This window comes from Tursiops truncatus, chromosome 12, assembly GCF_011762595.2.
Source record: "Tursiops truncatus isolate mTurTru1 chromosome 12, mTurTru1.mat.Y, whole genome shotgun sequence".
NCBI classification, from domain to species: domain Eukaryota; kingdom Metazoa; phylum Chordata; class Mammalia; order Artiodactyla; family Delphinidae; genus Tursiops; species Tursiops truncatus.
In genome coordinates, this window is record NC_047045.1 from 62,684,776 (window position 1) to 62,712,418 (window position 27,643).

Sequence of the window (27,643 nt, forward strand, 5' to 3'; positions counted from 1 at the left end):
CCTGCTCAATCAGATCCCAGCTTCTCCCTCCTGCTGCGGCACCTTTTCCCAATCTTCTTTTCCTGCTACGGCGCAGTAAAATATTCAGCACACACAGCACAGAAGGGAAAATAGGAGATGCTGCCGTTAACAGTTGCCCTGACAACCCTGACTTATCCTAATCAAGGAGGGCTGGGAGCGGCTCCATCTCCCCGGTGGAGCCGCCAGCCTGCCGGGATGCTGGTCCTGGGAACTTGCCAGCAGAGGGTTACAGCGTGAGGCGAGCAGCCCAGCCGCTGGGCAGCTCCCTCTTCCAGTCGGCGGCCGGAGTAGCAGGAGGGGTGGAAAATGCAGTTTTGCTTGCACAGGCAGCAGTGGACCCCAGCTGGGAGAAAGGGGCTCAAGGCAAGACGGCGTTTTCTTCTTTTGGGGGGCCAGGTTTTCCATCGTGATAATGATTGCGAGCCCCTGGATAAATGAAGGCATGGCTGGTACCCCACAGCTCGCTTCACACTCAGTAACACATCCCAGTTTCCCTGACATTCTTACAACCCCAGAGTCTGTATAAACGCAGGCTTGGTGGCAACTGTCCTGAGGACCAGTGCGGCCCTGTACCCAAGACCCTCCAGGGAAGAGAACTGTGCCTGTTCTCACAGAGACCACAATCTGGAATACCCCTTCTGCAAGTCTAGCCGAAAGGACAGAAATGAGACACTACGATCCTCCAATGGGAAAAAAGCTGCCTTGATTATATCCAGCAAACTCCCCCCAGTGCCCACTGCTCTGGGCGAGTCCCTAACAGCAATGCTGAGCAAGTCTCAACACTTGACCCAATTTTAGTTCTTTTCTGAACTGATTTCTCCAAAGCACACCATCAAGTGATTATTGTTTTCTCCTGAAATAAGCTTTCTCACTTTATAAGACTCTCCATTTCTAGGCTGCCTAAAATTTATACTGTGTGCAAAAAACCCTAAATATACAATAAATGACACTAAAAAGTCAACCTCCAAATTAAGAAAATAATCTTTGTTCTTTTTGTTTCTGCCTTTTAATCAAATTCAAGTCAGCTTAGAAAGTCCAAAGCAATCCTCTTGCTCCCAGCCCACTCTTATTTTTTTCTCAATCCTTAAACTTATCCAAGAGGGGACGCAGGGACTTTGAGGCGAGGTAAATATCCTCTCTAAATCCTTTGCATGGAAGAGCAACTTCAGACAATTCACTATCCTCTCGGTACCTCAGTTTTCTCTGTAAAATTGCGGTGATGACATTTCTCTCATAGGATTAGGGGCAAGGATTGAATGATGGTGGCGCTATCGCAGTGAGAAGTGCTTAATAAATACCAGCTGCTTTAATTACATCTTAGAATACATTGTTGTAACTAGTTCATTTTTGCTTCATAATTATTTAAGGTGTTTCCAGTTCAACTGTCAACTCCATCAAGGGACACTTCTGCTTTTTATCTACTTATACTGCCCAGTCTCGGACTGGAAAGGTACTAAACGGTTAGCAAATCCCTGCTGGAAAAAAATAGATAAATCTTCAGAAATCTTTCCCTGCAAAGGCTGGGAGATTTAATTAAGTCAACATGTTTAGATTTGTGGCTTAGAGAAACACAGGAAATTTCATATATGGAGTTTATTTAAAATCATGTTAACCTGTGATGTAGGCATTTGGAATAAAAGACTGGGAAACGAGCTGAATGGGTCTGAGAAGGCATCTGAATCAGCATCATTTTACACACAAAGAGGCTGAGGCCCACGAAGTGAAGTTTCTTGCCCAAGTCAAATGTTAGTTGGCAGTAAGTCTACGATGAAAATTTAGATTCTCTTCTTCCTACTCCAGTTCTTCTCCTTCTGACAAATACTTGGCCTACAAGGTTTAGAATCCTAGACCCCTCTTCAACTTCTACAGAGATGGCAAGATGTGGAGAGGAAAGGAAAGGGAGGATCCATGCCTTGAAATAAACAATGGATACAAACTGGTTAATGTATTTCCATAACCTTCTGTAACTGGTAAACTTTTTTCTGAATTAAATAATTTTTTATTTCCTATTTATTTTTCTTTAATCAGATGATCAATAAACACAGGCCAATTATCACACATAAACATATTTATGAAATACTTTCAAATCTACTTTAGTTTCTTTTATTTCTAGAGAATCAGGCTAGCACTTACAAAAGCAACATACACACAAAGTATAGTTGAAACTAGCTTTTGGTAGAGAAAATGAAAATCAGTGTCTTGGGCAAATAACAGATTTCATTCAGAAATATTCCTCATCCAAGTAAAGCTAACAGCTTCTGATCATCTCCATTGAGTTTAATAAAAGTATTACTGAAAGAAATCAAGAAAAAGGACCTTTTTCTCCACTTTCCAAATAAAAAAATGAAAATGATAATATTTATACATTGTCCTAGGATGACAACAAAAATCCTTCCCAAGAGAGGTTTCTGAAAAGCAAAGTGGGCGCTCAAATTCAAATGACCTCTGCAGAAGATGTCCATTCCATTACTTTCAAGGATGGCCTCAGTCGTTTTATGGAGAAATGCAACAGCAAAGCAAACACTACTTAGCGTTTAAGTTGTCCAGACAAGATTACAAATTTCGGGAAGGAGTGCTCCTTGAGGTCTGTGGCTGCACTCAAGGCACCCAGCAGAATGAAGGTCCCGGGGAAGAGAGATCACAGGACAGCCCAGCTCTACCACCCAGTCCAGGCAATCAATGGTTTTCCGCTTCTGTTAACTTCAGTGGAATACCCCTCAGTGACACAGACCGAATTTTTCATGCTCTAGCCTGAGGGTCTCCTGGAGAATTTTGATTTGTCTCAAAATCTGAAAACCACCAAAATGGCTGTTTTGCTTTGTTTTTAAAGAATACGAGTTATACTTAAAATCACTTATTGGAGGAAACGAAAGGCTACCAAAGGAGGTCAGAGGTTGCCACCATCATGTAACCCATAAGGCAAGGAAGCCTCAAGAATAGGAATATAATAGCCCATCATCTGGGAACATGTTCAACTTTATGTCTGACGCTGTGCTAGGTGCGTTAGATATGTTATCTTTGTTAGTTACAATAACCCCAAGAGAGAGGAGTCACCACCTGACAGATCAGGAAACTGAGGCTTGAGAGGTTCAAGTTAACACAGCTAGTTAAATCACCGGGTCAGGATTAAACCTAGGCCCATCTGCTCTAACGCCAAGATGCTTTCATCCTGCTGCCCTGTCAATCCTGACTCCAGCACCAACTAACTGCATCTCAGTCACAGCTGGGACTAGTCACAGGGAAGCAAACAGCTCAAGATCAAATAATCATAATAAAGGATTCTTTTCCTACCCATGAAGTACACATTTCTTACCTCATTTAAGACATATGAAAACATTTGAGATTAGTTTCTTAAATGCTCAAACCCAGCCTTTAACAGATACAGGGGTTAAGTTATATAATTCCAGGACTGCTGTGGCTTGATCCCTGTAGGGGCAGAGCTTGGGGCTATAGTCTTCTCCTTTTTACACTCTGACCCCAAATAAAAGCAAATGTGGAAAGGGGGATAGTGAGACCTTAAATTTAAATATCCCCAGAAGTAAAACGAATACCACTGTGAATTTCTTCACTGTTCCTCAGCACGAATAAGTGTTTTCAGTGTGGCACAATTGCCGTTGCATGCTGCCTGCAGATATAGGAGCTTAATTCAGTTCTCATGGGAACTGGGGCAGGTAGACTTCCGAGAGTCAACCAGGTTTTGCGATTGTTTTGTTTAAATTGTTAAAATAGCAAGTGATATAGTAACGGAGACCTTGTATAAACGAGAGAAATGAGACACTGCCTGGTGCAAAAGGGTAGATTTTTACAACTAACCTGGCTTTGTACAGAAAAAAAAAGTTTCAGAACAATCACAAAATGTACTCACAATCATAGGTGGAAAGTGGTACCACTCATCACTGCTATGAACCAAACAGGTCAACAGGCCCTTGAGCAGCTGCTGTTCCCACCCCACCCACAGCCCCACTCCCTTAGTACACAATGAATTTATGTCTCTCTGTCCTTCTACCCTGGCTGCCTGGCACCAACCCATGCACATGAAACCGAGTTAAACTTGCTGATCTAGCAGGGAAGTCAGCTCATGACTTGGGCCTTGCTGTCACGATGTTAAATAAAGGACTAAATACATGTAGGCACATGCATCCGAACATACACCTTCAGGCTTCTGTTCACATTTATGCTTCCTAAGCTTTTATTTTGTGACCATAAAACTGGAAAATAGCATAGCCCCTGAGTGCATTTAAGAATATCCTCTTGCAAAGAGAAATCTGTTTAACCAGTGAGAACGTATACCTAGATTTTTCTTTCTACAAGCCTAGTGAGCTTTACAGAAACATTACTGAAATGGTAAAGAGGCTGATTTGTACTAATCAAGTGCTGTAGTTGAAAACAAAAATTATTACTGCTGGATTGAATGGTCAGTCACTAGTAAATTACAGTTCTATATCTATATTAGTTAGTTACTTTTCAGTGGGGCCCAGGAGTACCAAAATGCTTTCCCACATTTCTATATTAGAGGAGATGATTAATTCTTCAAAACTACTGGACTTCAGTCATCTTTTAAATTCTCTATGCATCTCCCCCAAAGTAAGCTGCAATTTACTTCTAGCAGGAGTTTTAGAAATCCACGTGTTAACGTAATATTTATAAAAACCTCAGCATCGTTTGAAAATGACAAAGCCAGCATAGGTTGACACGAACTCAAACAACCCCTAGGGAACAAAGGGTCCCAGCAGGTTCTTTGCCATCCCCATCCTTGACGTTAAAGGGCTCCCTTACAGTTTCCTAGGATGACGCCACTTCCTGATGGCCTCTGTGGCAAAAAAGGCACAATATTCTGCCATCCTGCAGCATTATGCAGAGCTTCCGACAGGCTGCTGGACAAAGAAATACTCACAAAGGCAGACTGACACTTTGAAAGGAAAATAAAGCAGGTTTGCTTTGATCTTCCTTACCACCTTTTGTTAACAGGCTTATAAGAAAAACAGTAAACGCTACCCGGGTAGTGACGTGCCATGAACCAGGACGTACCAGGTCCCTGCCGTGCCTTTTATAACATTTCTATAAATCTTTGCTGCATGAACACTTCGTGGTGCTAGCAGAGCCCGCTTTCCCATGTCTGCTCTGCCGTAAACAAATCTAAAACCTCCAGGGTTCGGTTATCTGAATGTAAGGTGTGGACACTAAGTCCTCCTGAAAACCCTTTCCTAAACATTATGTATCACTAGCTAAGTTGCAAATATTATAAAAATGCCACATTGAACTTTAACCCAGTAACATATGCTAGAATGCCTTTAGGGCCTCCGGTTCATTATTCTCAGTGATAATACTTTATTAATGTACATTACATGGACTTCTGAATTCCTTGACCAAAGTTAAAATGTGCACAGAAGCTCCTTTCCTCTAATAGCAACATCCTTATTAGTTTAGACATGCAACTTTACAGATTCAAAATGAGGCACAGAAACCAATCACTGGATTCAACAGAAGAATCAGATGCCCAGGGTAGTGTTTCTAAAAGTTACCTAATCCACCATTGGTCTGTGAGCAAGTTACATGTTTAATTTTTGAGACGCACAATTAGAAAGATAAGAAATGGGTTCCCTGTCTTGCTTTAGGACTGGTGAAATGTCAAGGATGCGAGATGGGGTGCTTTGGAGGATGACACTGGAGGGCAGGCAGCAGCCAAGTCATATAATTGTTCTGCCACCAAAGACAAGGAGTCATTGAGGGGTGTTGATGACTAAATGTGTGATCCAGACAGGCCAGTCTGGCAGCTGGTGTTGGATGGGTTGGAAGGGAGAAGGAGTGAGACTTAAGAAAAACTTGTCACATGATAACTTGGTCCAGGTGGAGAAAAGAGATCTCAACTGGTGGCTGGGGAGACAGAAGGCAAAAGACAGGAAGACAAGAATCATTCATTCACTCATGGCTTTTGTTGTTGTTTTAAACAGGTATTCCCCGGCATGTGGAAGACTTATTTCAGGGGAATGAGCGTGGATACCAAACGCCCTCAATAGTCCAAATAAAAGCTGTGAAGCGAGCAGTGGGAAGGAAAGGAGGTTAATGTTCTTATAAAAGATTCAGATGAGAACGAGGGCTTTATATCTGTAGATAAAACAAAGCTGAGAGATGGCTAGAATCAGGACCAAAATTATCTAACAGACTGAAATAATGGACTATAGCTAAAAAGATTCATTTAGTTGTGATAACTACGAACACCTCTTATTACATTAAAAAGGAACAACTGCACAGGTACAAAGTGAAGACCTACCCAAGCTTTAGCAGATACAAGGAAGGAGGGCCCTCGGACAGTACGCTCACTACACTTCAGTGTGATGAGGCAGTAAAAATCCTAACAGCACCATGGGCGGTATCAGCAGAGAGCCAGCGTGCTGAGTCAGCGGAACAAGCCTTCTTTATTTTTTGGTCCTCACATCACATGGTCTGAGCTAGACATTTCCAATGGGATGATAAATTAGAACATATTCAGAAGAGAACAACCTAGGACTTATCATAAAGATCCTAAGCCATAACACAGGAGGATTGTTTGAAAGAAAGTACATTTTCTCTAGAGAAAATAAGACTCTGGAAGAATAAAATAAATGAATTAAAGGTTAACTTTCAGTGTAGTTCAAGAAGAGAGACTGAGGTCCGGTGACTGGAAGTTACCGGAATGTAACGAGCTGTGCTTTCCATCACTGAGGACTGCCGTGCACAAACACTGATCTGGGGCGATGTGTTGGATTAACGCACTGTGTACAGGTTGGATTTTTAGACTCTAGAGTCCCTTCTGATCCTGAGATTCCGTGACCTGGTGAAAATGGAAACTAGAGTTATATCCCCACGGGAAAACAGTCAGGCAGAAAGAAAAAGCCTGAGAGATTCAGATAGCCCTTTTCCTTGCAGTCACTGTATCTCTATACTTAAGACTTCACAGGGCTTCACTTTGTGGGAAGCTCTGCAGTTGTATTGTTTTACTCATTCGACTGATGCCCCCCAGAGGTTTTAGAGGTAAAGCTAAATAACGAAAACAATGGAAGCCCTGCTCGGTGGGTGTTTCCGTGGGTGTTTTGGATAGAAGGGGCCCACTCTACAATTTCTGCACCTGCAGCTTGCAGGCCTCTCTCCTCTCCTATCCACCCACAAATTAATGAAAACATACTGTGTGAAAAACGCTGGGGAAGAGGGGATAAAGGTGAATAAGATATACAGGTTTCCCTTAACGGCACAATTTATTATGGATGGCTCACTGTGGCTACATGACTTGAGAGATAAGATATAAAGGTTTGGAGTGAAAAGCAATTAAGTATAAACCAATTCAGTATATTACTTTATGGACATTTTAAGGAGAACGATAGTCCTAAGTCTTTCGGTCAGTAAAAACATACATCATAGTAATTTGTTGTGGGCAACATGCACAGAGAGAAGATTTTTGTCATGATTTTAAAGACACTGACGCGTTAAGTTGGTTAAATTTAAACATGTTTTACCTGCAGAAATTCTCTCACAAATAACCTGCAATAACTTGCCATGCATATCCTTTTGAACACTTCCTTATGTACAAATTAAAATGTTTGTTGCGTTCTCCAAAAATGTGTCCGTATATTTCTGTACCTGCAGTGTAGTAAAGGTTTAGATGAAACCCCATAATTATAGTGGCATACTGTCACGTAGGTTTCAAGCAGCAAAATAAACAGTGCAGCTCAGAAAAGAAAAAAAAAAATTGGAGAGGCCAAGAACAATGTGTTTCAGACTGTACTGAGACTTCCCTCCAATCCTTATCCTTTGCTGCTCTGCTGCTCTTCCCAATTCACTCTCCTAAAACTAAAACTGACATCAATTACGATTTTTTTTCCAATTTAGGAAGGCTTAATAACCTCTTTTTACCTTTAGATTAAAATTTTCTCTCTTAAAAAGTAATCTAAGTGTTTTGAATATTTCTGGGGCAAACCCTTGATTTTCTTTCTAAGGGTCAACGTATCACGGTCAGGGTTCTCCAGAGACACAGAACACAGAATAAAAAAAAAAACACAGAATAGTACTTTTGGTTCTGTGTCTCTGGAGAAAAATACATAAAATGTATATAAAGAGATTTATTTTAAGGAAAAATAGCTGCTGCGACTGTGGAGGCTGGCAAGTCCAAAATTGTAGGGAAGGTCAGTAGGCTAAAACTCAGGCATGATTTCTATATTATAGCCTTGAGGCAAAATTCCTCCTTCTCTGGGAAACCCCTGAAGGCCTTCAATGATTGGATCAGGCCCCCTAGATTATCGAAGGTAATCTATTTTACTTAAAGTCAACTGACTGTAAATGTTAATCATATCTGCAAAATACCTACACAGCAACATCTAGCCTAGTGTTTGACCAAACAGCTGGGCACTGTAGCCTAGCCAGGTTGACACATATAATTAACCATCTCAGTCAGTGACCCCAGAGAGATCCAGACACTCTACCCCACACTGAAATCAACATGCTGCAAATGAAAGCATGCCAGTCAAAAGTCTACATGTCAATGATCATAACCTTCATTGAATAGGCCAGATACTATCTACTCAAATCATTTCCCAATATTGCAATGCTCTGTTAAAATAATATTCATAAACTGGGGACAGGACACCTCAGAGTAGACCTATTAAATCCCCCTATATATTTTCACTAATGATCTGTCACTGAGAAGCCAATACCGTTTGGCTTCAAAGCATCAAATAAACCCTTTTTATCATTATAAGAACTAAGCAGTCTTGTTGTCACAACATTAAATGGTTTAGAAAGTACAGATAAGAACGTTAAAAGAAATCCTTCCCACTGTTTCAATTAGAAGAAACTATAGTATGTAGATATATGGATGAGGGGGTGGTGAAATAAAACATGTTTTTCATGAGAAGGTAAATGAGGTACTAAACTTTATACATTTATTGACTTATTTGTTAATTAGAACCAACTCTGACTAAAGAAGAATTATACAATTCTCTGGCATAGTTCTGAAATCAACCTAGAGGAAAGAAGTGACTAACAGAAATGCTAAATTATATGATCAGGGTGGGTAGATTTGAGGTTTGGTCATTTTCATTCCGTGAAGGCCCACACTGAAAAGGATTAGCACATCCATTGTAACTGTCAGCAACCAACCAGAACACCAAAAACCTTAATCTAAATGATACAGGTAAGGAGAAGTATACTTGGGGTTAGCAAGCCCAGAAGCTTCTAATATTTGCAACTGCTAAGCCAAAGATGTTACTAGGGCAACAATAATCACTTTTTAATAAAAGATACGAAGCATTAATTTCCATGTAGATACTGCTAGCAACCCAGTTCATTTTTTGGTAAATACAGCTTCTTTTAATCTTGCCTGACCTAGGGCCATCGAGATTTTAGGGGGCTCTTATATAGAAATAAATAACATCTCAGAAGGATGAACATGTTGATAAGGACACTTAGGGCGCCCCAAACCTCATCTCTAATACCTTTTAGCTTTCACATTCGTGTGCTAAGCCCTTGCTTTAAAACTCATGTAAACTTCAGACAGGCAACTGAGGAAGGATTATAATGCCAAAGACTTGGCGAACTTCCTAAACCACCACAAATGGACCATTTTACCTTTTATCATAAGGCAAAACGGCTACACTTCCACCGCTGAAGGTACTAAAATCTTTGATGTGCTTAAAAAAAAAAAAAGGTTGTTCCAAACACATGCAATATTGCAGTAAAGGAATCAAAGTCATAATAAAAAATCTCTCCTCCCTCCCAATTTTTTTTTGCTGGAGACAGTACTAGCTGGTTTCCATACAGGCAGAGAGGAAAAGACTTGCCCTGAAACCCCTAAAACAAGAAGCACCCCCTCCCCGCTTAGAGCCCAGAGTCCGGCTGCTTCCCGCCCACTGGAAAAAGACCTTGTTCTTGTTTTCTGTTTACAAACAAGAAGAGGGTGGTTTTTGTTTAGTTTGGTTTAAACCAGAGCTGTTTGTTTTAAAAACAATTGCAACGATGCAAATTGTTCCATGAACAGGTTTCCAGATAGGTACGTCAATATAGAAAACGATTTGCTCTGTACAGCAAGAAGTCACTGCACACTTCACAGCTAGTGTGGAACTCGACTTCACAGGTGTCTAAAGGCTGTACGCCGAGTCCTACTTCTGAAACAGGAGCCAGATGTAGAACAAACACCCTTTTTCTCCTTCCTTCTGACATTCTGTGCTCCTCCTCTTCCAAAACCTTCTTCAATGAAACCCTGCCCGCCTTCACAAGGACACGTGATTCTAATCACATATATGGTTTAGGATTTGTGTTGCACAAGTTGGTGGATGACTGGGACCATTTTTTTTTTGCCTCCATGCTCAGCGAGTAGCAGGCAAACGTTGAACCAGATCAGTTTGTAAATAAATGGGATGACATTCTCAAAGCTGAGTACTTCGGTTACAGCTGGACCACCAAGAATTCAATCAGAAATGCCAATCTAGTGTTCTTTCCTGTGAGGATTCATTGGATAAGATTATGGGGTTTTTCTATTCAAAGGCATTTGCCCTCTCATAGGTCTCCTGGACTAAAAATGGCTCCAGCTCCCTTTTCTCAATTTATTTTAACGCTTCCCTTCTACTGTAGAGCTATTTCTTCTACTTGTACTTCCTGATACTCTGCCGGGGACTTATGCAAAGTCACCGTACAAAGCATGAGGATGTATCTTTTTATATACACAATGAGGGCATCTTCACAGTTTGTGAAACTTCTCACGAAAGTTTGTGGAAGGCAAGCTGTATATGCTTCGTCTATTTTTCTCATAGAGAAACATTCAGTGAAGTGACAGTGACTTGTGACGGAAATAACAGACCTGGCAAGTCCATCTTTTTGGTTTAAAAAGAACGGAAGTCTGTCTTTCATTTAAAGTGCAATAATTCTGTAGCAATCATACTTTAAGAACTTAAAACTTAGAACGATGATATAGTAATAAAAAACACTTTTGAATACCATAAAAATGAAACAAAAATAAGGCAAGAAGGGCTGACCTGGACGTCCAACTCAATTACACCAGAATCCACGAATCTCACAGGCCAGTGTGTAGCAAGCTACTACCGGAAGGTTTTGTGCATCATTTTGACAGGTGGAAAGCACCATTGTGCTTTGATGATGCTTCCCATACCTGAGCCAAGCCAATGGCCCTGTGATCACAGCTGCAGTCAGGCCTAAATCAGCATTACATTTGTATTCTCATTAAGGAGACTTACAATTATAAATAAAAATTTGCTTAAGGGAGAAATTTAGCATGCCAGGGTACGTCCACAGTTTCAGTGACGCAGTACCAATCCTTAATAATCAGGACCACAATAATTATAACACTTCATGCTGACGCTGTGTCAGGCACTTATCTGTGTACATTACATGCATCAACTCATTTAATCCTCACCCTGTGAGGCTGGTACCACTATCTCTGTTTTAAAAAGGAAGAAACTGAGGAAGACGAATGGTCAAATGACTTGCCCAACATCCCTTAGGTTGTGTGTCGGGAGCGGGGGAAGAGATTGCAACCCAGGCGGTCAGACCCCAGAGTCCCAGCACAAAGTAATAGTTTAGCATTATCCCTAACTAACTTGGTAGTCAATTTTTGAGACCTATAGCTTCACACGTGCTCAGTTTCAGTATAATCTTGAGGGGGGAAAAAAAAAGAATTAAAGATACTTTCTCCAGGGATCACAGCCATTCCATCTCCCCTACTGCCCTTTTCCTTTTGGTCCTGGATTTTTACAGCTGTGCAGACGCCAGCTGCAAGGAGGAGAAAAGAGGAAACCAGTTCTGCCAAAGGTGAGCTCTCCCTGGAAGGGCTTCAAATCACAACGGATGGCATCACAAAACCTCACAAGCACACACAGATGCAACTCAGAAGCGCGTCTAGACGTTCTGACACACAGAGCCAGAGCTATTCATGTGAGGTGATGTTCAAAGCCATAGATGTGAATAATACCGCTGAGAAAAAATGCAAAGTGAGAAGAGCAGAGGTTACCAGACTGAGCCTTCGGTAGAGTAATATCTAATGATGAGAAAGAAGAGAGGCGAAGGAAGGAAAGTTTAGCCCAGAGGGTATTAGCGTCAGTGCAGGCAGAAGGCGGAAGGGGAGAGCATCACGGTGAAGGTCATGCTTGTGTCAAGTATTTACAGACAGAAGAAACAAGGGCTGGTCTCCAAAGCCAGGCATCTGGTGATTAGAGTTCATGGGTCACCATGAAAATCTCTGGGAAAAGTATATAATTTTCTACAAAGAGAACCCTTTAATTATCTATCCGAAACTGACCTTTCCTTGTTTTGAGGAGGGGGAAGAGGAAGGCAGTGTAACAACAAAGCAAAGTAGACAAAAAGAAAGCTAACTACCTAACATTTTGTCTACCTGAACATATTCAGACATAAAAGTGCATAAATATGTCCTGGAATATATGTGTACATAATACTTGGCTATTCAAGTGGACTCACACCCATATTCACTTCTACCTTTCCTTCAAAAAAAATTACTGGGTAAAATAAGAGATAATGTGAGTAAACTCACTAGATTGGGGGCAGTAGCCATTACGATTTTCCAGGTGGTTTTTATAAGATATACTCGACACCTCCGAATCAAACCTAAGGTCAAATGGAAGAGCACTAAATAGGAAATGTATCTCAAGTAGTTTTCGACCTTGACTCCACACTGCAAACACCTGGGGAATTTAAAAAACACTGCCACCTGGCTCCCACCCCTAGAGATCCTCAGATAATTGCCTAGGGTGCGGCGCGGGCATCCAGAGATTTAAAAGGCCCCCAGGTGATTTTTCACTCACTGCCAAGATTGAGAAGCAATGATCTGAACCAGTGATGCTCCAGCACACGACCTCAATAATCGGTTCAACAACATAACCGTATGGCCAAGGAGAGAGCTATATTCAACTGAACCCACCAGGACTGTGGGGTGCACTAATTTAGAGCATCTACCATGAACAGAAACCAATCCGGGAGGAATGCAGGAAGCAGGCAACCAGGCCCTGCTTGGTGTCTCTGCCACACTAAAGAGTCTGGTCAGGAGTTTCTGGGAAACAGAGGCCTGGATTAAAATCTTGAAAAGCAGCCCGGTATATTTACTGTAGTCAATTATGCACATTGCTGCCACCAAAACAGGCCTTGTGTTGGGTTGTGGGAACACTAAAAGAAGGGGGGTTTCCTTCCAGAACTTCACCTTGGAATTTAAACTCTTCCTAGAATATAGCTTCTTTTCTACTTTAAACGGTGTCAGGGATACAAGTTTTATACGTGGAAGGTTAGGCCATAGTAAGTAGTAATGCTTCTGTTTACCAGAAAGCCAACTCCAAAAAGGAGGCTTTAACGGCATTAAAAAAGGCACAAAAGAAATTTTAACATATCCCAAATCTCAATACTCTATACTTAAATATACACAGTTTTACTAACAATGCTTGCAAAGCCCAGTTCACATATACCAAATGCATTTCACTCGGCTTCCTTTCTGCTTAGTTTTGCATCCCTACGTTCATCTGCACTATCCGGTCAGGTGTGTCCATTGTCGGCATTTTCTCACAATTCTCTCTCACAACTGCTTCTGTAGGAGCTTTCAAGGATGAGGAACTGTTGAGTGCAGTGAATTCTTGTCAAAAGTATATTACTCTTCAAATCAAAATTCAAAGTGGCACTTATTAAAAGAAAATCTTATAGATTTTCTCAACTGGCTATTTCTCAAATAAAGATACTAAGGAGAACGGTAAACAAATAGAGAAAAACCATCTGATGCCATTTAAATTTGTGAACTATAAGTCAGAGCATTTTCAAGAGTTAATGAAGAGGGGACTTCGCTGGCAGTCCAGTGGTTAAGGATCCGAGCTTCCAGTGCAGGGTAAGCAGGTTCGATCCCTGGTCGGGGAACCAAGATCCCATGTGCTGCATGGCACAGCCAAAAATAAATAAAATAAAATGTGATATGGTTTCAAAAAATTTTTTTAAAAGAGTTAATGAAGAGGAAGAAAGCACTGACCCACTGAAGAGCTAGACAAACTTTAAAGCTTGATTTTCTATGGATAAAGAAGATGTGATTATCTATCTACATATTATATATATATATCTACATACACACACAATGGAATACTACTCAGCCATAAAAAAGAACGAAATAATGCCATTTGCAGCAACATGGATGCAACTAGAGATTATCATACTAAGTGAAGTAAGTCAGAAAGAGAAAGACAAATACCATATGATATCACTTATATGTGAAATCTATAATATACCACAAATGAACCTATCTACAAAACAGAAACAGACTCACAAAGAGAAGAGACTTGTGGTTGCCAAGGGGTGGGGTTGGGGAGGGATGGACTGCGGGTTTGGGGTTAGTAGATGCAAACTATTACATATAGAATGGATAAACAAGGTCCTACTGTATAGCACTGGGAACTATATTCAATATCATTGGGATAAACCATAATGGAAAAGAACATAAAAAAGAATGTATATATGTGTATACTGAGTGTGCTGTACAGCAGAAATTAACACAACATTGTAAATCAACTATACTTCAATAAAAATTTTTTAAAAATGGATTTTCTAGAAAAAAGTAAGCCTGAACATCATACACATTTAGCATATAGAACCTTAGACCATGCTCAGTGATTAAATGTCCAAAGACATTATCAAGACTTTTTACAAAGCTCTGCAAACACACTTCAGTAACTGAGAACAGATACTAAGTACCGGGTTTGACAACATAAATTCTGCCAACAAAGAGTAATCCAGACAATAAAACAAATTATACCATCAATATTTCCAGCTTCCTAACTGCAAAAAACACCAAAAAAGTTATTTCCAAATTCTGGAAAGCCGTATCTCAAGGGATTAGAAGACAGACATTAAAGAGGAGAAGAGAATTTGGATTGGCACGGGATGTGGTGGATGACAGCACTTCTGTTCATAATCAACTTCAGAATGCAGACTCTACAAGAAATAAATACTATGGGGATAAAAAAGAATAAAGAAGCCCATGACATTAGAGCCAAATAAAAGCTCCACATTATACCCGGGCTCTGGGAGCAACTCTACCTCCACAAGTTTTCCTAGTTTAAGTGAGCATCATTTAGCGTCCCTAAGGGCACTATTTTACTTTAAGGTGATTACATTGCTTTACTAAAAGAACTTGGTGAAATGGCTAAAAAGCAAAACTAAACATAACAACATCAAGTGTTGGCAAGGATGCAGAGCAAGTAAGACTCACATACGTTGCTTGTAGGAATGCAAGATTGCACAGCCATTCCAGAGAACAGTTCATCAGTTTCTTATAAACATACACTTACATATGAGTCAGCAATTCCACTCCCAGGTATTTACCTTAGATAAATAAGAAAAACCTGTACATAAATGTTTACAGCAGCATTACTTATATCACCAAAGCCTGGAAATAACCCAATGTTTCTCAATGGGTGGATGGATTAATCTGTGGGACCTTACAACTGGCAAACTGCCACCAATAAATACTGATACACAAAACGCGTCTGAATCTCAAATGCATTATATGCTAAGTGAAAAAAATTCAGCCTCAAAAGTCTATGCGAGAAGATGTGGTACATATATACAGTGGAACATTACTCAGCCAAAAGGAATGAAATTGGGTCATCCGTAGAGACGTGGATGGACCTAGAGTCTGTCATACAGAGTGAAAGTCAGAAAGAGAAAAGCAGATACCGTATGCTAACACATATACATGGAATCTAGAAAAATGGAACAGATGAACCAGTTTGCAAGGCAGAAACAGAGGCACAGATGTAGAGAACAAACGTGGACACCAAGGTGGGGAAAGCTGGGGGAGGGGGTATGAACTGGGAGATTGGGATTGACATGTATACACTAATATGTATAAAATAGATAACTAATAAGAACCTGCTGTATAAAAAAAATTAAATTTAAATAAGTCTATGTGTATGATTCCACTTTGATGACACTCTGGAAGAGGCAGACCTAGGATGGTGAACAGATCAGTGGTTGCCAGGCATTAAGGATAGGAGGACATGACTGCAGAGGGGTGGCATGAGGGAATTCTCTGGGGCAAGAGAACTCTTCTGGATCTTTATCATAGCGGTGGTTACATGACTATACATTCGACAAAACAATGAATTGTACACCCCCCAAAGCAGTAAACTGTATGCAAATTAGAAAGTTTTAATTAGAAAAATTTCAAAGGGGGACTTTCCTGGTGGCACAGTGGTTAAGAATCCACCTGCCAATGCAGGGGACATGGGTTCGAGCCCTGGTCCGGGAAGATCCCACATGCCGCGGAGCAACTAAGCCCTCGAGCCACAACTACAGAGCCCACATGCCACAACTACTGAAGCCCACGTGCCTAGAGCCCGTGCTCCGGAACAAGAGAAGCCACTGCAATGAGAAGGCTGTGCATCGCAACGAAGAATAGCCCCCGCTCACCGCAACTCGAGAAAGCCCGCGTGCAGCAACGAAGACCCAGCACAGCCAATAAATAATAAATAAATAAATTTTAAAAAGAAAAATTTCAAGGATTTGACATTTTTTCCTTTCACCAGTGAACTTTATGTAGGGTCTTTTAAATTGGCTACCTTTACCTTCCAACTGCTAGTCTATTAATCACATAATCTGCTACATGCCCTGAAATGCCTCTTCTGGGGGTGATCAGTGACTACTCTGTAACCACGCCAATGGTTTTTTCTTTTCCTCTTCACTCTCTGAATCCTCAACCTCCTCGTCCCTCTCCCTTGGCAGGTATGGCATTGCTCAATTACGCTTTTCCTGACTTTCTGGCTTTTCCACCTTCTTTGCTGGTTCTTCCTCCTCCTGTCCTTGAAGTGTTGTCTCATCCCCTTTCCATTTTTCTTTCAAAACTCTCCTCACCCTCATGGCTTCAATCACGTTCCCCTTATGGAATGAATCCCAGAGTCCCAACCTGTTTTTCTCCTTATTCCCATCCTTCCATGTGCCCATTAGACATTTCTACTTACACGTCCCCCTTGCATCTCAAATCTCCATGTTTAAAGCAGAGATTTTTCCAGTTCTCCTACCAAAACCAGGTCCTCCTCATGACTATCTTCACGCCACCCTTAAACCAATGAGCCAAACTTAAACCTGGTGTATAATATTATATGTCAACTTTTTACCTGCATCCTTTGACACATGCCTCTGTAGAATCTTGAGTTAATCATTCTCTTCCCATTTCCACTGCCATGCCATAGTGCTGGCCCAACGCCTGCCCAGAAGACTTCTGCAGGAACTTCAAAGCCAGTCCGTATGTAGCTGAATGTGTCCTGCTTAAATCCCTCCTCTAGTCTACACTGCTACTTCAAAATGAGGATCACATGGGTAGAATACCGATCACCTCGCTATCACCAGAGATTTGGCTAATCTGCCTGGTTATGCCTTATGTTCCTCATACACTCTCCCCTTCCCCCGCCCCGTGATACCCTTCCCAAAGCAGCAAAAATCAATCAAGGGAATGACTTTCCTAGATGAAGGGACCATGCATTCCTAAAAGGCACAGCTGAGCTCTTCTGCTAGCCTTGGCAATCAAGCTTTCAAGATCCATGAGTAGAGAATTGCCTAATTTATCGCACTTTATTAAAGATATGTTATCCTTAGGAATCACCAACATTTCCTCACTGCCTGCAGAATCATGTACTAACCTCTTAAGCTTGATCACTCCACAATTTGGCCTCAATGTGCCTTCATTCCTAATCCACCTTCTAGACTCTTTCATGATGAGCCTCACACAGCTCAATATGACCAAAACTTTGCTCTTTTCCACATCTGCACCTTTATATTTCTCTCTTTCCTCCATTCAACTTTATATGTCATTTACCCATTTAAAAAATTTAAATTACTATGCCCAGTATGTTCTCCATGTTGAAAGACCACAGCTGGAAGTAATTCTTTCTTCACTTAACTCCTCATAGCCTGCAATTATTTGTTTGTGAGTGATGTTTTCCTTTTGAAATCCACGGACCATGTCCTCATCAACCTTTCAGCCACCATAAAGCTTTATAGAAGGTACATATTTCTGGGTCAAATTATGCTAAGCCTCAATATTTTCAATTCTTATAACAATATAATGAGACCTGAGTTTTAAAAAATAACCCATTTCAAATGATTTTCTGTCATGCACCAGGAGGCAAAGATGTTATTTTTTTTTTTAGAGAACATGCCAATACGAATTAGTGTTTCATATACATGCCTAACTAATGATATCCAATAAATGCACTTTCCTGAGCACAAATGCCTCGTCTAATAATACTTTCCTCCTACTTCGCAAGATGCAAAGGTAAGAGCCAGCCAAAATATAACAGGAAAAAAAGTTATCTATTCACTTGGAATGAAGCATTAATAGCTTTAGGACGTGACTTTCAAAACAATGAGTTTAATAACAAATTGTAGTCTGAACCCCATCTAACAATTTTTATTTGCAGATATTTGTAGACCCTGAAATCTAATACCTTAAATATCACTTTTTAATTTGGAAAAATGCAGTGAAGGGTCATGATCCAGATCACAAAAAAGGCCCATGTTGTTCCACTGCACTGCCTGCTAAAGAGAGAAAAAGCCCAGGTCCATGTTCTATGTCATTTTCCCCAAAGGAATAGCAACAGAATTCACAGATTATAGGTATTAACTTATTCCCTGTGCATGAAAGTGTGCTCTTATGAGCTAGTCAAAAGCAGCTTTAACTTTGGTCTTAATTCAGTAGGCTTTTTAAAAGGAAGTTATTAAATTGAGAAATTACCTCTGCACACTTTCACAGCTCTGGGCACTAGCATAAGGTTAAGTACACAAAGCCTGGGCAGAGGCAATTTTGTGAATTTCAATCTGTTACTCAAAATAATAATTAAAAAAGGACTTGACATCCTCTAGTGGTGAAATCGAAAACTTGTTTCCAAGTCAATTATTCTTCTCAGTTCTTGCCTACCTTTTGTTATTGAAATATATGTGGAAAGAACTGTTCATTCTCAAGAAAAATTTAAAAAATCACCGTAAAGAATGTGACTTGACTACCTTTGAGTAGAAAATATATACTGACAGAAATAGCTTTTAAATGTTGAAATAAATATGATTTTTATATGCTACCTTTCAATATTCTTAACAAATGTCTCATTTTATAGGTCGTATACTGCCAATTTTCAACCCATCCTTGATACACATACATACATATGTATATGATTATGAACACATTACAGGTGTTATTCTTCTTATTTTTTTGTGGTACGCGGGCCTCTCACTGTTGTGGCCTCTCCCGTTGTGGAGCACAGGCTCAGGACGCACAGGCTCAGCGGCCATGGCTCACAGGCCTAGCCACTCCGTGGCATGTGGGATCTTCCCGGACCAGGGCATGAACCCATGTCCCCTGCATCGGCAGGCAGACTCTCAACCGCTGCGCCACCAGGGAAGCCCTACAGGTGTTATTTTTATAATCACCTGAGATTCTAAACTAAATTGCCCTAAAATTAGACCACAGTCTTTGCACATGGACAGAAAACCTAAGAGAGACATTTAAGAATGGGTCCTACCACCTAACAACCAGTTCTAAAAAGGGAATAAAATGAATCCCTCAACAAATGTTGCCATTTGAGGTGGCAATTTTCACCTGTTGATGGTAATAAAAGACAGAAATCCGCACCCCACCCCCAAAAAACCCACCTCAATACAATCCTGTAATTGTTAAAAAAAATAATGACTTGCAGCATTTGAATGTTATAATGTGCAATATGTCCATAAGAATGAAGTACTACATTGAAGTCTGATACTCAGGTATAGGTCACATGCCTTAAATATATGGAAAACTTCGTAAGTTGTTAAAATTCAAGCAGTCCTCACTTGTACACTCAAAACATCGTTACCTAGACTTAAATATATATATTTTTTTCACCTTTCTTCTTTCTTTGACACCTGCTCACACAGGTGCTCTGAGCACGAAAAACCTTAATAGTAATCCAGGGCTAGAAAAATAGGAAAAAGATGTGAGCCGGAAATAAGTTTTAGTTAAATTATAAAGTACAATTATTTGAAAGACCATTTATAAAATTTGTCCCTTGGAAACTGGAGTTTCTAGGTAGAGATGTGGAAGAATTGTTTTCTATGAAGGAGATGGCAGCCAATTAAATTGCTCTCTTCATAAAGAAAATATTTCACTGACAGCCACAGGGTTGATTTGTAGGTTAATTGTTAGAAGCATGACCAGTTCGTTAGTTAACATGCTTGGGCACTGAATAAGCTAGTTTGTAGTTCACTTACATCTGAACAACTTGTTCACGTGCAGATTCTAGGAAGTGTTTATTTATTTATTTGAGCAAAAACTACTGTGTACAGAAGCAGGTTTTTTTTTTTTTTTTCTTTGTGGGGATTAGGCACCAAACCATTTATATTCTCAATGAGGATGCTGCCCTCCTGCTGCCCTCTCTTGGGGGACCGTAACCCTAAGCACCCGGCTTCTCAAGTTCCCTAAAGCAATTACAAAGGCACGTCCTCTAAGTCACCCGTTCCCACCCCAAACGAAAATAATGACCTGCCAACCTTTCAAACATTTTAAGACAAGATAAACCACCCTACAGGAAATAGCGTGACTTCAAAGTAAACAAGTTCAAGATTCCTTGTCTTAACCTCAGGTATTTTCGCTGGAGGGATTAAGTCTTTAGTCTTTAGGCGCCCAAACTCTACCTAGCCGAACAGATACACCATTTGCAAATACTCTTATAGCTTTCTTGGACCTTTCACATTAAAATAAGCATACCTTCTAAGTCAATACCTCTTTTTTGAGGGTGGGGGAAGTCTTACATTTAGGTAACAATTGTTTCCAGTTATGTGTAAGCAGAAAACACAACACAGGGAGCCTGCAATTTGAATGTCTTTTTAAAATAAGAAACTGCCTCACCGCCCCCATCCCAAGTGTAGGAAGGTACCAGAAACAGTTTGCTGGCCAAGAATAGAAGAGGGGAGTAGGAGACAGGAGTGGATCTGCAAGAAAAAACTATCGCGAGGGGGAAAATCGGCTGCATATAGTAAAATGGGGGAGGGGAGGACTTAATGCTCCTGGAGATGTGAGCTCCTGCCCCTGACTCTGGCGTGGAAGTTGGGAAGAGGGGGTTCCTCGACACAGCGCCCTGATGAGCCGAGCCAACGTTCCTGCCTTGGGTTGGTGCACGGACTACAAACATGAACGCCGAGGACCCTTGTTTCAAGTCAACGAATCTCTGAGCCCTCCCCAGCACCTGCAGGCCCCCATCACCCTGCAACCAGCCCCTGCCTCGCGACCCCAGATCTCAGAACTCTCGTGAGCCGGTCGTTAACTGCGGACCCCAGGGCAGCGGGCGGGCGCTGCTCACGCGCGACCATCGCGCCGGGCTACCCCGGCACCCGGTGCGCCGGTTAAGGCCGGAGAGTTTGCGCAGAAAATGGTAATCCTGCTAGCCGTACCTGGCCGAGGATTATTCCGGCTGACGGTTTGGTTTGGGGGATACGATTTTCCCATTCAATTGAATCAGACCCAGCCCGGCAGGTGGGAGAGGAGCGGCCAGCGTCTCTCCACTTCCTCCTCCCGCCCGCGCTTCCACCTGTTTGGGGTAAGTCGAGCTGGAGCGCAAGAGGGGCGGCCGGCAGTGCAGCCGGGCGCCGGCGAACTTGGGCGCCGGGGCCGAGCAGCCGACGCACGGAGGCGGAGGGCAAGCGGGCTCCGAGCCGGGGTACGCGGCCCGCCGAGCTGGCCTTTCCGGGCCGCAGCCGGGCGGGGGAGGGGAGCGCCGGCGCCCCGCGCGAGTCCCTCCCCCCACCCCCCTCCCGCCCCAGGCCGGCTCGCTCTTCACGGCCCGAGCCCGCCGGACCACCACCTGCCCCCGCAGCTCAGTCACCTGTTTCGCTCTGCGCAGCGCCATCGCCGCCCGTGTGGCCGTCGCCGCCAGCTCTCAGGTCCGCCATGGTGCTCCGATGACGCTCCGGGAGAGCCGCTCCGCCCTCTTCCTCGGCTTGGCTCCCGCCGGCCAACCCCCCTGCCGGGCCCCCGGCCCAGACAGGTGAACGCCGTCAGGGAAGGGCGGAGGAAGGAAGGAGCGAGCGCTCAAGAGCCCGAGGCGGCCTGGGCCCGGCGCGCGGGCGCGCCCCCTCGTGGGCAGGTGCGGCGTGGCAGCCACTCCGACCCACGCGGCTGGGTTTCCGCAACCAGAGAGCGGGCGGAGCCAGGCACCTGGGCCTCGAGCTTCAGGCCCCGGCTGCCCGCACCTCGAGGTCTGGAGGCGGGTCGGCGACGCTTGGTGGCGCTATGAACTGGGACGGTCTGAGGATCAGTCAAAGTGAGGCGAGAGCGTGCGGACGCTCTATTCGTCTCTGAGCTCTGAAGCAGCCAGGTCAATGTTACTTTCGCCAGGACTGGCGTTCGTGCTGACAGCCGCCAAAGAGTATGATGCCACGTGGAAAGCCGAAGTACACGAGCTGGATTCCACACTACGGTCCGGTCTCCATTCTGCGCTTTAGGACGCCATTGTTGATGACCTGTCTTTTCACCAGGCTTCTATATCTGATGAACCCCAGGGCATACAGCTTAATGAAACTTGTGCCCAGTGATGTGGCTTTTCTTATTCTTGAATTCCGGTTAGCAACTACCCTGTGACTCCTGTCTTGCTCCGGAAGACCAGGAAAAAAAGTTTCTTTTTTTAAAGAAACATTATTAGCTGCGGAGAAACCAATTTCTGCTCTAATAAGCAAATAAACATTAAGCAACAAAATGCTGAGAAAAGAAAAGTAGCCTGTATAAATGGAAACATAAAGGAACAAAACTGAGGAGCGCTCAGTTCTGCCTCGTTACGCAGAGATGTACTCCCACAGACTCGGTCGGCTGAACACAAACGGCAAGCTCCCAACAGTTTTCAACCCTTTCAAGGACTTCAGCAGAATCTAGTGGACACCCAAGCGTGCCTGAGAACGGTGTTGGATTTCTCGCTAGGGTGACAATTCTTACCATCCTTGCATGCACATCCTGCCACTCTGAGCCCAGCAGTGGACTGGTTTCGTTTGGTTTACTGGGTCACTGGCTGACTAGGTAGAGGTTTTGCTTAAGGGACACTTGTGCTGTGGTTTGTAGTCATGGATTTTCCCTTAGTGCCATTTCTACAGTGGACAAGGCAAACTGATCATTTAGCAATATGAGCTTCCTAAATCACTTTCAAATAACTCTTATCACACTTCTAACCGATAAAAATAAAACACCAGGTGGGTGGAAGTAGTTTTAGACCTCAGCTTGGGCCCAAGCAAAGATATATTTTACTACATTGTCACCAGAGTTTAAGACACTTTTCCTGTGAACATCAGAAAGACCCCCTAAGCTGAATTTTGAGAGTTGAATTCTCTGGAAGAACCTTGGGAAAAGGAGGTGATTTGTTTTCAAAAGGAGGTGTTTGTTTTCTGCTATACCATTTACTGAAGTAAACCAATGAGTTCTTTCTTTGACTCCCCACCCCCAAAATATCGAAGACTAATTGGTGTTTTTATTTGTATGCGTGTTTGGTTTTGTGTGTGCTTATCCCTTCTCTCATTCTTTTGATAACTTATGTTTCAGTTTGTCACAAGTTACACAAAAATAAATGCAATAAGAAACGCACCAAAATTCTTCACTTGGGCCCTGTACAGACTTTGCATTCCAAACCTCACGGGGTGTCTGTAACAGGGTGGACTGTTGCGTGAATGCAGGAATGGATGACGTCTGTTAAATGTCACACACCACCACGTTGTGCTTTCTGTTGTCCTTTACTTAGAACATGGAAGCCATCTGTCCTGAGCTCTCACATCCATCTCGGAATCTCACGGAATCATCATGATTCCCTTTCCTGGGGAAGAGCTGAACTTCCTGATGCCACCTCCTCCGCTCCTGCCTCCTTTGAAACCTCATCCCTCCCTCCTCCCTACTCCTCAAGTGCCTCCATTCAAGGCGCTCTGCCCCCAACAAATACATTTAGGAGTCTTTGATTCAGAACATTTCTTCCTTTGACTTCCACCCTCCCAATCTCTTGTCATACATTTTGTTCACCAAAGGGTATACATGTGTGGACTCCAGTACCATCATCAACTTATCATCTTTGTTTAACCAGCTGTGGTCTTTCTTACCTGTCTGTAAAAACTTTCTAGGTCACAAAATCGAATAGCCTGTTACTATGTTTTAATCCGTCATTCCCTTAGACTTTCTGCAGCACTCGACCCTGATCGTCTTCCGCTTGACTTATACCACTGGCCTGGTTTTTTTTGCATTCCTCTGTGACCAGTTCTTTTGTCCTTTTGGGGACTTAACTCCTCCTCCGTCTCGACTTGTCCCCAAACTTCCCTCCTCCCCAAATCTTAGGCCATAACCTTTCTGCTCTACTCTGTTTCTCACAGTCCTCATTTACTATTATCTCCATCCAAGTGACTCCTAAATCCAGAATCAATACTCTTGACCTCAGTCCTGACTTCCACCAATACATTCTCAATGGTCTCCGCACATGCTAGCACGATGCCCTGCCATTAATTCAACATGTCCCAGACCAGCACTGCCCCAAACTTGCCTATTTTTGAATCCTTCTCTCACTCACATAGGCTTAACATCTATCCTTTCGCTTTCATTGTCATCACTGCCCAAATCTGTGTTTCCAAATCTTGTCAATTCATTGTTCTGATTCCACCTTCTCAATTCCTATTGCTCTAACTCCTACTAGACCCTCATTCACATCTGAAACAGTCTCTGAACTGCTCTGTTCAATTTCCGTTCCCCCTAATTTACCCAACACAACTTCACCAGGTTAATCTTCTAATACACAGCTACTTTACACACACCCACTCCCTTGCTCAAAAAAAACTGAGTCCCCGTTTCTACGTAATTAAATACTAACTTCACTTCCCTCCCTGACCACCCCCAATCATATCCTGAGCTCTCTCCTATCCCATTTTCCACTTCTCATCTCTATAATTTATATTTCCAGCCAAGTAAGAATTTGAATGAGTTAAAATTTTTGTGTGCTTTAATGCAATATAAAAGTTGTTCACTTTCTCTAGAACACCTTGAAAATCTCTTTCTGCCTTTGTTCTTGGAGCTCTTTGCCCAGAGCGACTTCTCCAGTCCTGACTAATTTAATAATTCCTTCCTTCCAAGGCCTCCTCAGTGAAGCCTGTTCCACTTGCCCAGGCTCCCAGCAAGCCTGTCCTCTGAACCTGTCCAGGGCCTTCTGAGCTTGCCACTTGTCCAGCCTTTAATACAGACTAGATGTGATTTGTTACTGCAAACCTGTCTCTTCAACCTGATACGAATTACGTGGTGGCAGGGACTTTGTCTTCTCTTTCTCTATAGGTGTCCGTAAAGTCTGGAGCCATCAGTTATTTGATTTGTTGACAGACTGCAGATGTCCCTGATGACACACGTGCCTTACCTGCATTCTGAATTTGATGGGCTTCACGTATCTCTCTCCTGCTGCTACAGCGCCTCACACAGAGTAAGCATTCCAGTGGGTTCGCAGTGATTCCGCACTGTCACACTGTTTCATGTGACGGCTTGGGAATGAATGAAACAAAATATGCAATGACAGAATTGGGAGAGAGAGGTCAAAATGTGGTTAAAAAGAAACATTGGATCTACTTTTCCCAGCAAATTCCAGTTTTGTTTCTCTAATGAGACTGCCGCCAGCACCCATGCATAACTGTTTTGTTACAAACCGTCTTTCTGGGTTCAGCTCTGGACCTTCACTTCTCTGTAAAGCCTTTCTTGACCCCCTCTGGCAGTTAGATGTAACTATAGCACTTACTACATGTACTGTTCTTTTATTGTCTTGATTCCACGTCTGACAGTGAGCTTCAGGGCCAAGAACTGTGTCTTCTTCAGGCACAGGATGCAGTACCCAGTACGTATTTACTAAGTACTTTGGAATGAATAACGAGGTAACACTAGCAGGCGGCATCGCAGTGTTCACTATCTGCTAAGCATTGCACTGTGCACCTCACCTGCATTATTTTATTTAAATCTTACCACAATCCCATGTTATTTCCCCCGTTTCCAATGAGGAAACTGAGACTTGGAGAGGTTAACTAGTTTGCCCAAGGTCACCAGTAAGTGGTCGTTTTGCTCCAGGCCTGCGTACTTAGACTCTTGCTGCGCTAAATGAACAATGAATAGTAACCATCTGACGGCCACCTCAATGGAAAGGGGCTGTCCCTGTATCTCTCCAGGTGGCACTTGGAATTAGGAGGTGGGGCTTGATAGTTTGAAGTTATCTGTAGAGCTTTGTAAAAAGACCTCTGGGCCCTACCCCAAGCCAATAACAACGGTTTCTCTGAGGTGGCAGCATCGATGTAGTTTTTAAAGCATCCAGGTCACGACAGTGTGAAGCTGGGTTGAGACTCTCTGGCCTAGGTGGATGCCAAAGGCCTTTTAATGCAAACCTTTCATGAAGATTGGGCCATAATGGAATTGCCTTCTTTTGTGACTAAGACCCAGCATTCTGGAAAAGAAAAACAAAAACAAGAATTAAAAAAACCTAGTGATGGTAGTCTGGGAATGTATTATGAACCATGTAGGGCGAGTGGAATATTTGCCCATAGATATAGGGTAAGAGGAAGATCCCAAGGGGAGATTACATCATTAAAGAGTCGGCTGAAGATGGGTAGCATGATCCTATATACGGTCTAAAAAAAGCACTTTACCATTACAGGTGGGGATACGAACTGTGGCTTAATAAAGAAGTTACCCTGTGTTTCAATATGAGTGAAATGATATATCATTTAATTTATACCTCACCTCTTTGAGATTTCCCCACAGGACACAGGAGGCAAGTATCTGTCCTCAGGATTGGGATGTAAGAAGAAGATGCACCTATGTTGTTGCAAGTATCAAATGAGGACATATCGGTGAGAACTTTTCGCATACTCTAATGCAATATACAAAAATTATATTGTATGCTGATGGGACTTCCCTGGTGGCACAGCAGATAAGACTCTGTGCTCCCAATGCGGGGGGCCTGGGTTCGATCCCTGATCAGGGAACTAGATCCCACACGCATCCCACAACTTAGAGTTCGCATGCCACAACTAAGGAGACTGTGAGCCGCAACTAAGGAGCTGGCAAGCCACAACTAAAGGAGCCCTGGAGCCGCAACTAAGGAGCCCACCTGCCACAACTACAACCTAATGCAACCAAATAAATAAATGAATATTAAAAAAAAATATATATATATATAGTATGCTGATTTTTACATAGAAGTAAAGATGCCTCCTGTTTTATCAAAGACTGTTCTGTATGGATCAAATCACGATACAGCTCTGATATTTCTATCTTGCATAATAAACAGGTTCCTCTGTATTTAAGAAATTTGTTTATGTCATTCATCCACCTAGGAGCTTCAGACTTCATCCTATTCACATGGGCAGGCTTATAAAATATAATATGTATCCAGCTTAAAATAAAAATATTTCCCTCAAATATGAGAACTAAAATTGAGGGAATAGAAAATGCAGTGTTCTCCACTGGGATGCTATTTGCAGCCCCTTTGAGGTACACAGTAGTCATCCATGGTAACTTGGGGCCTCGAGAAAAAGACACTGACTTTCTTTTATTCTGTTTTTCCACGTTCTCTCTTTTACCACTCTGTAGCCC

General features: G+C 42.4%; 1 protein-coding gene across 5 annotated transcripts in view; it reads right to left on the reverse strand.

Annotated features, from left to right (window-relative positions):
* The window catches only part of MAP7 (microtubule associated protein 7), a 162,018-nt gene extending 139,728 nt beyond the window's left edge, over positions 1 to 22,290 (reverse strand). For all 5 annotated transcript variants that reach the window (XM_019951644.3, XM_019951641.3, XM_019951643.3 and 2 more), the window contains exon 1: positions 21,891 to 22,290. In XM_019951644.3, the coding sequence (XP_019807203.1) occupies positions 21,891 to 21,957 (67 nt within the window). In that variant the 5' untranslated portion in view covers positions 21,958 to 22,290. The remainder of the gene's footprint in view (positions 1 to 21,890) is intronic.
* Positions 22,291 to 27,643: the final 5,353 nt, after the last annotated feature.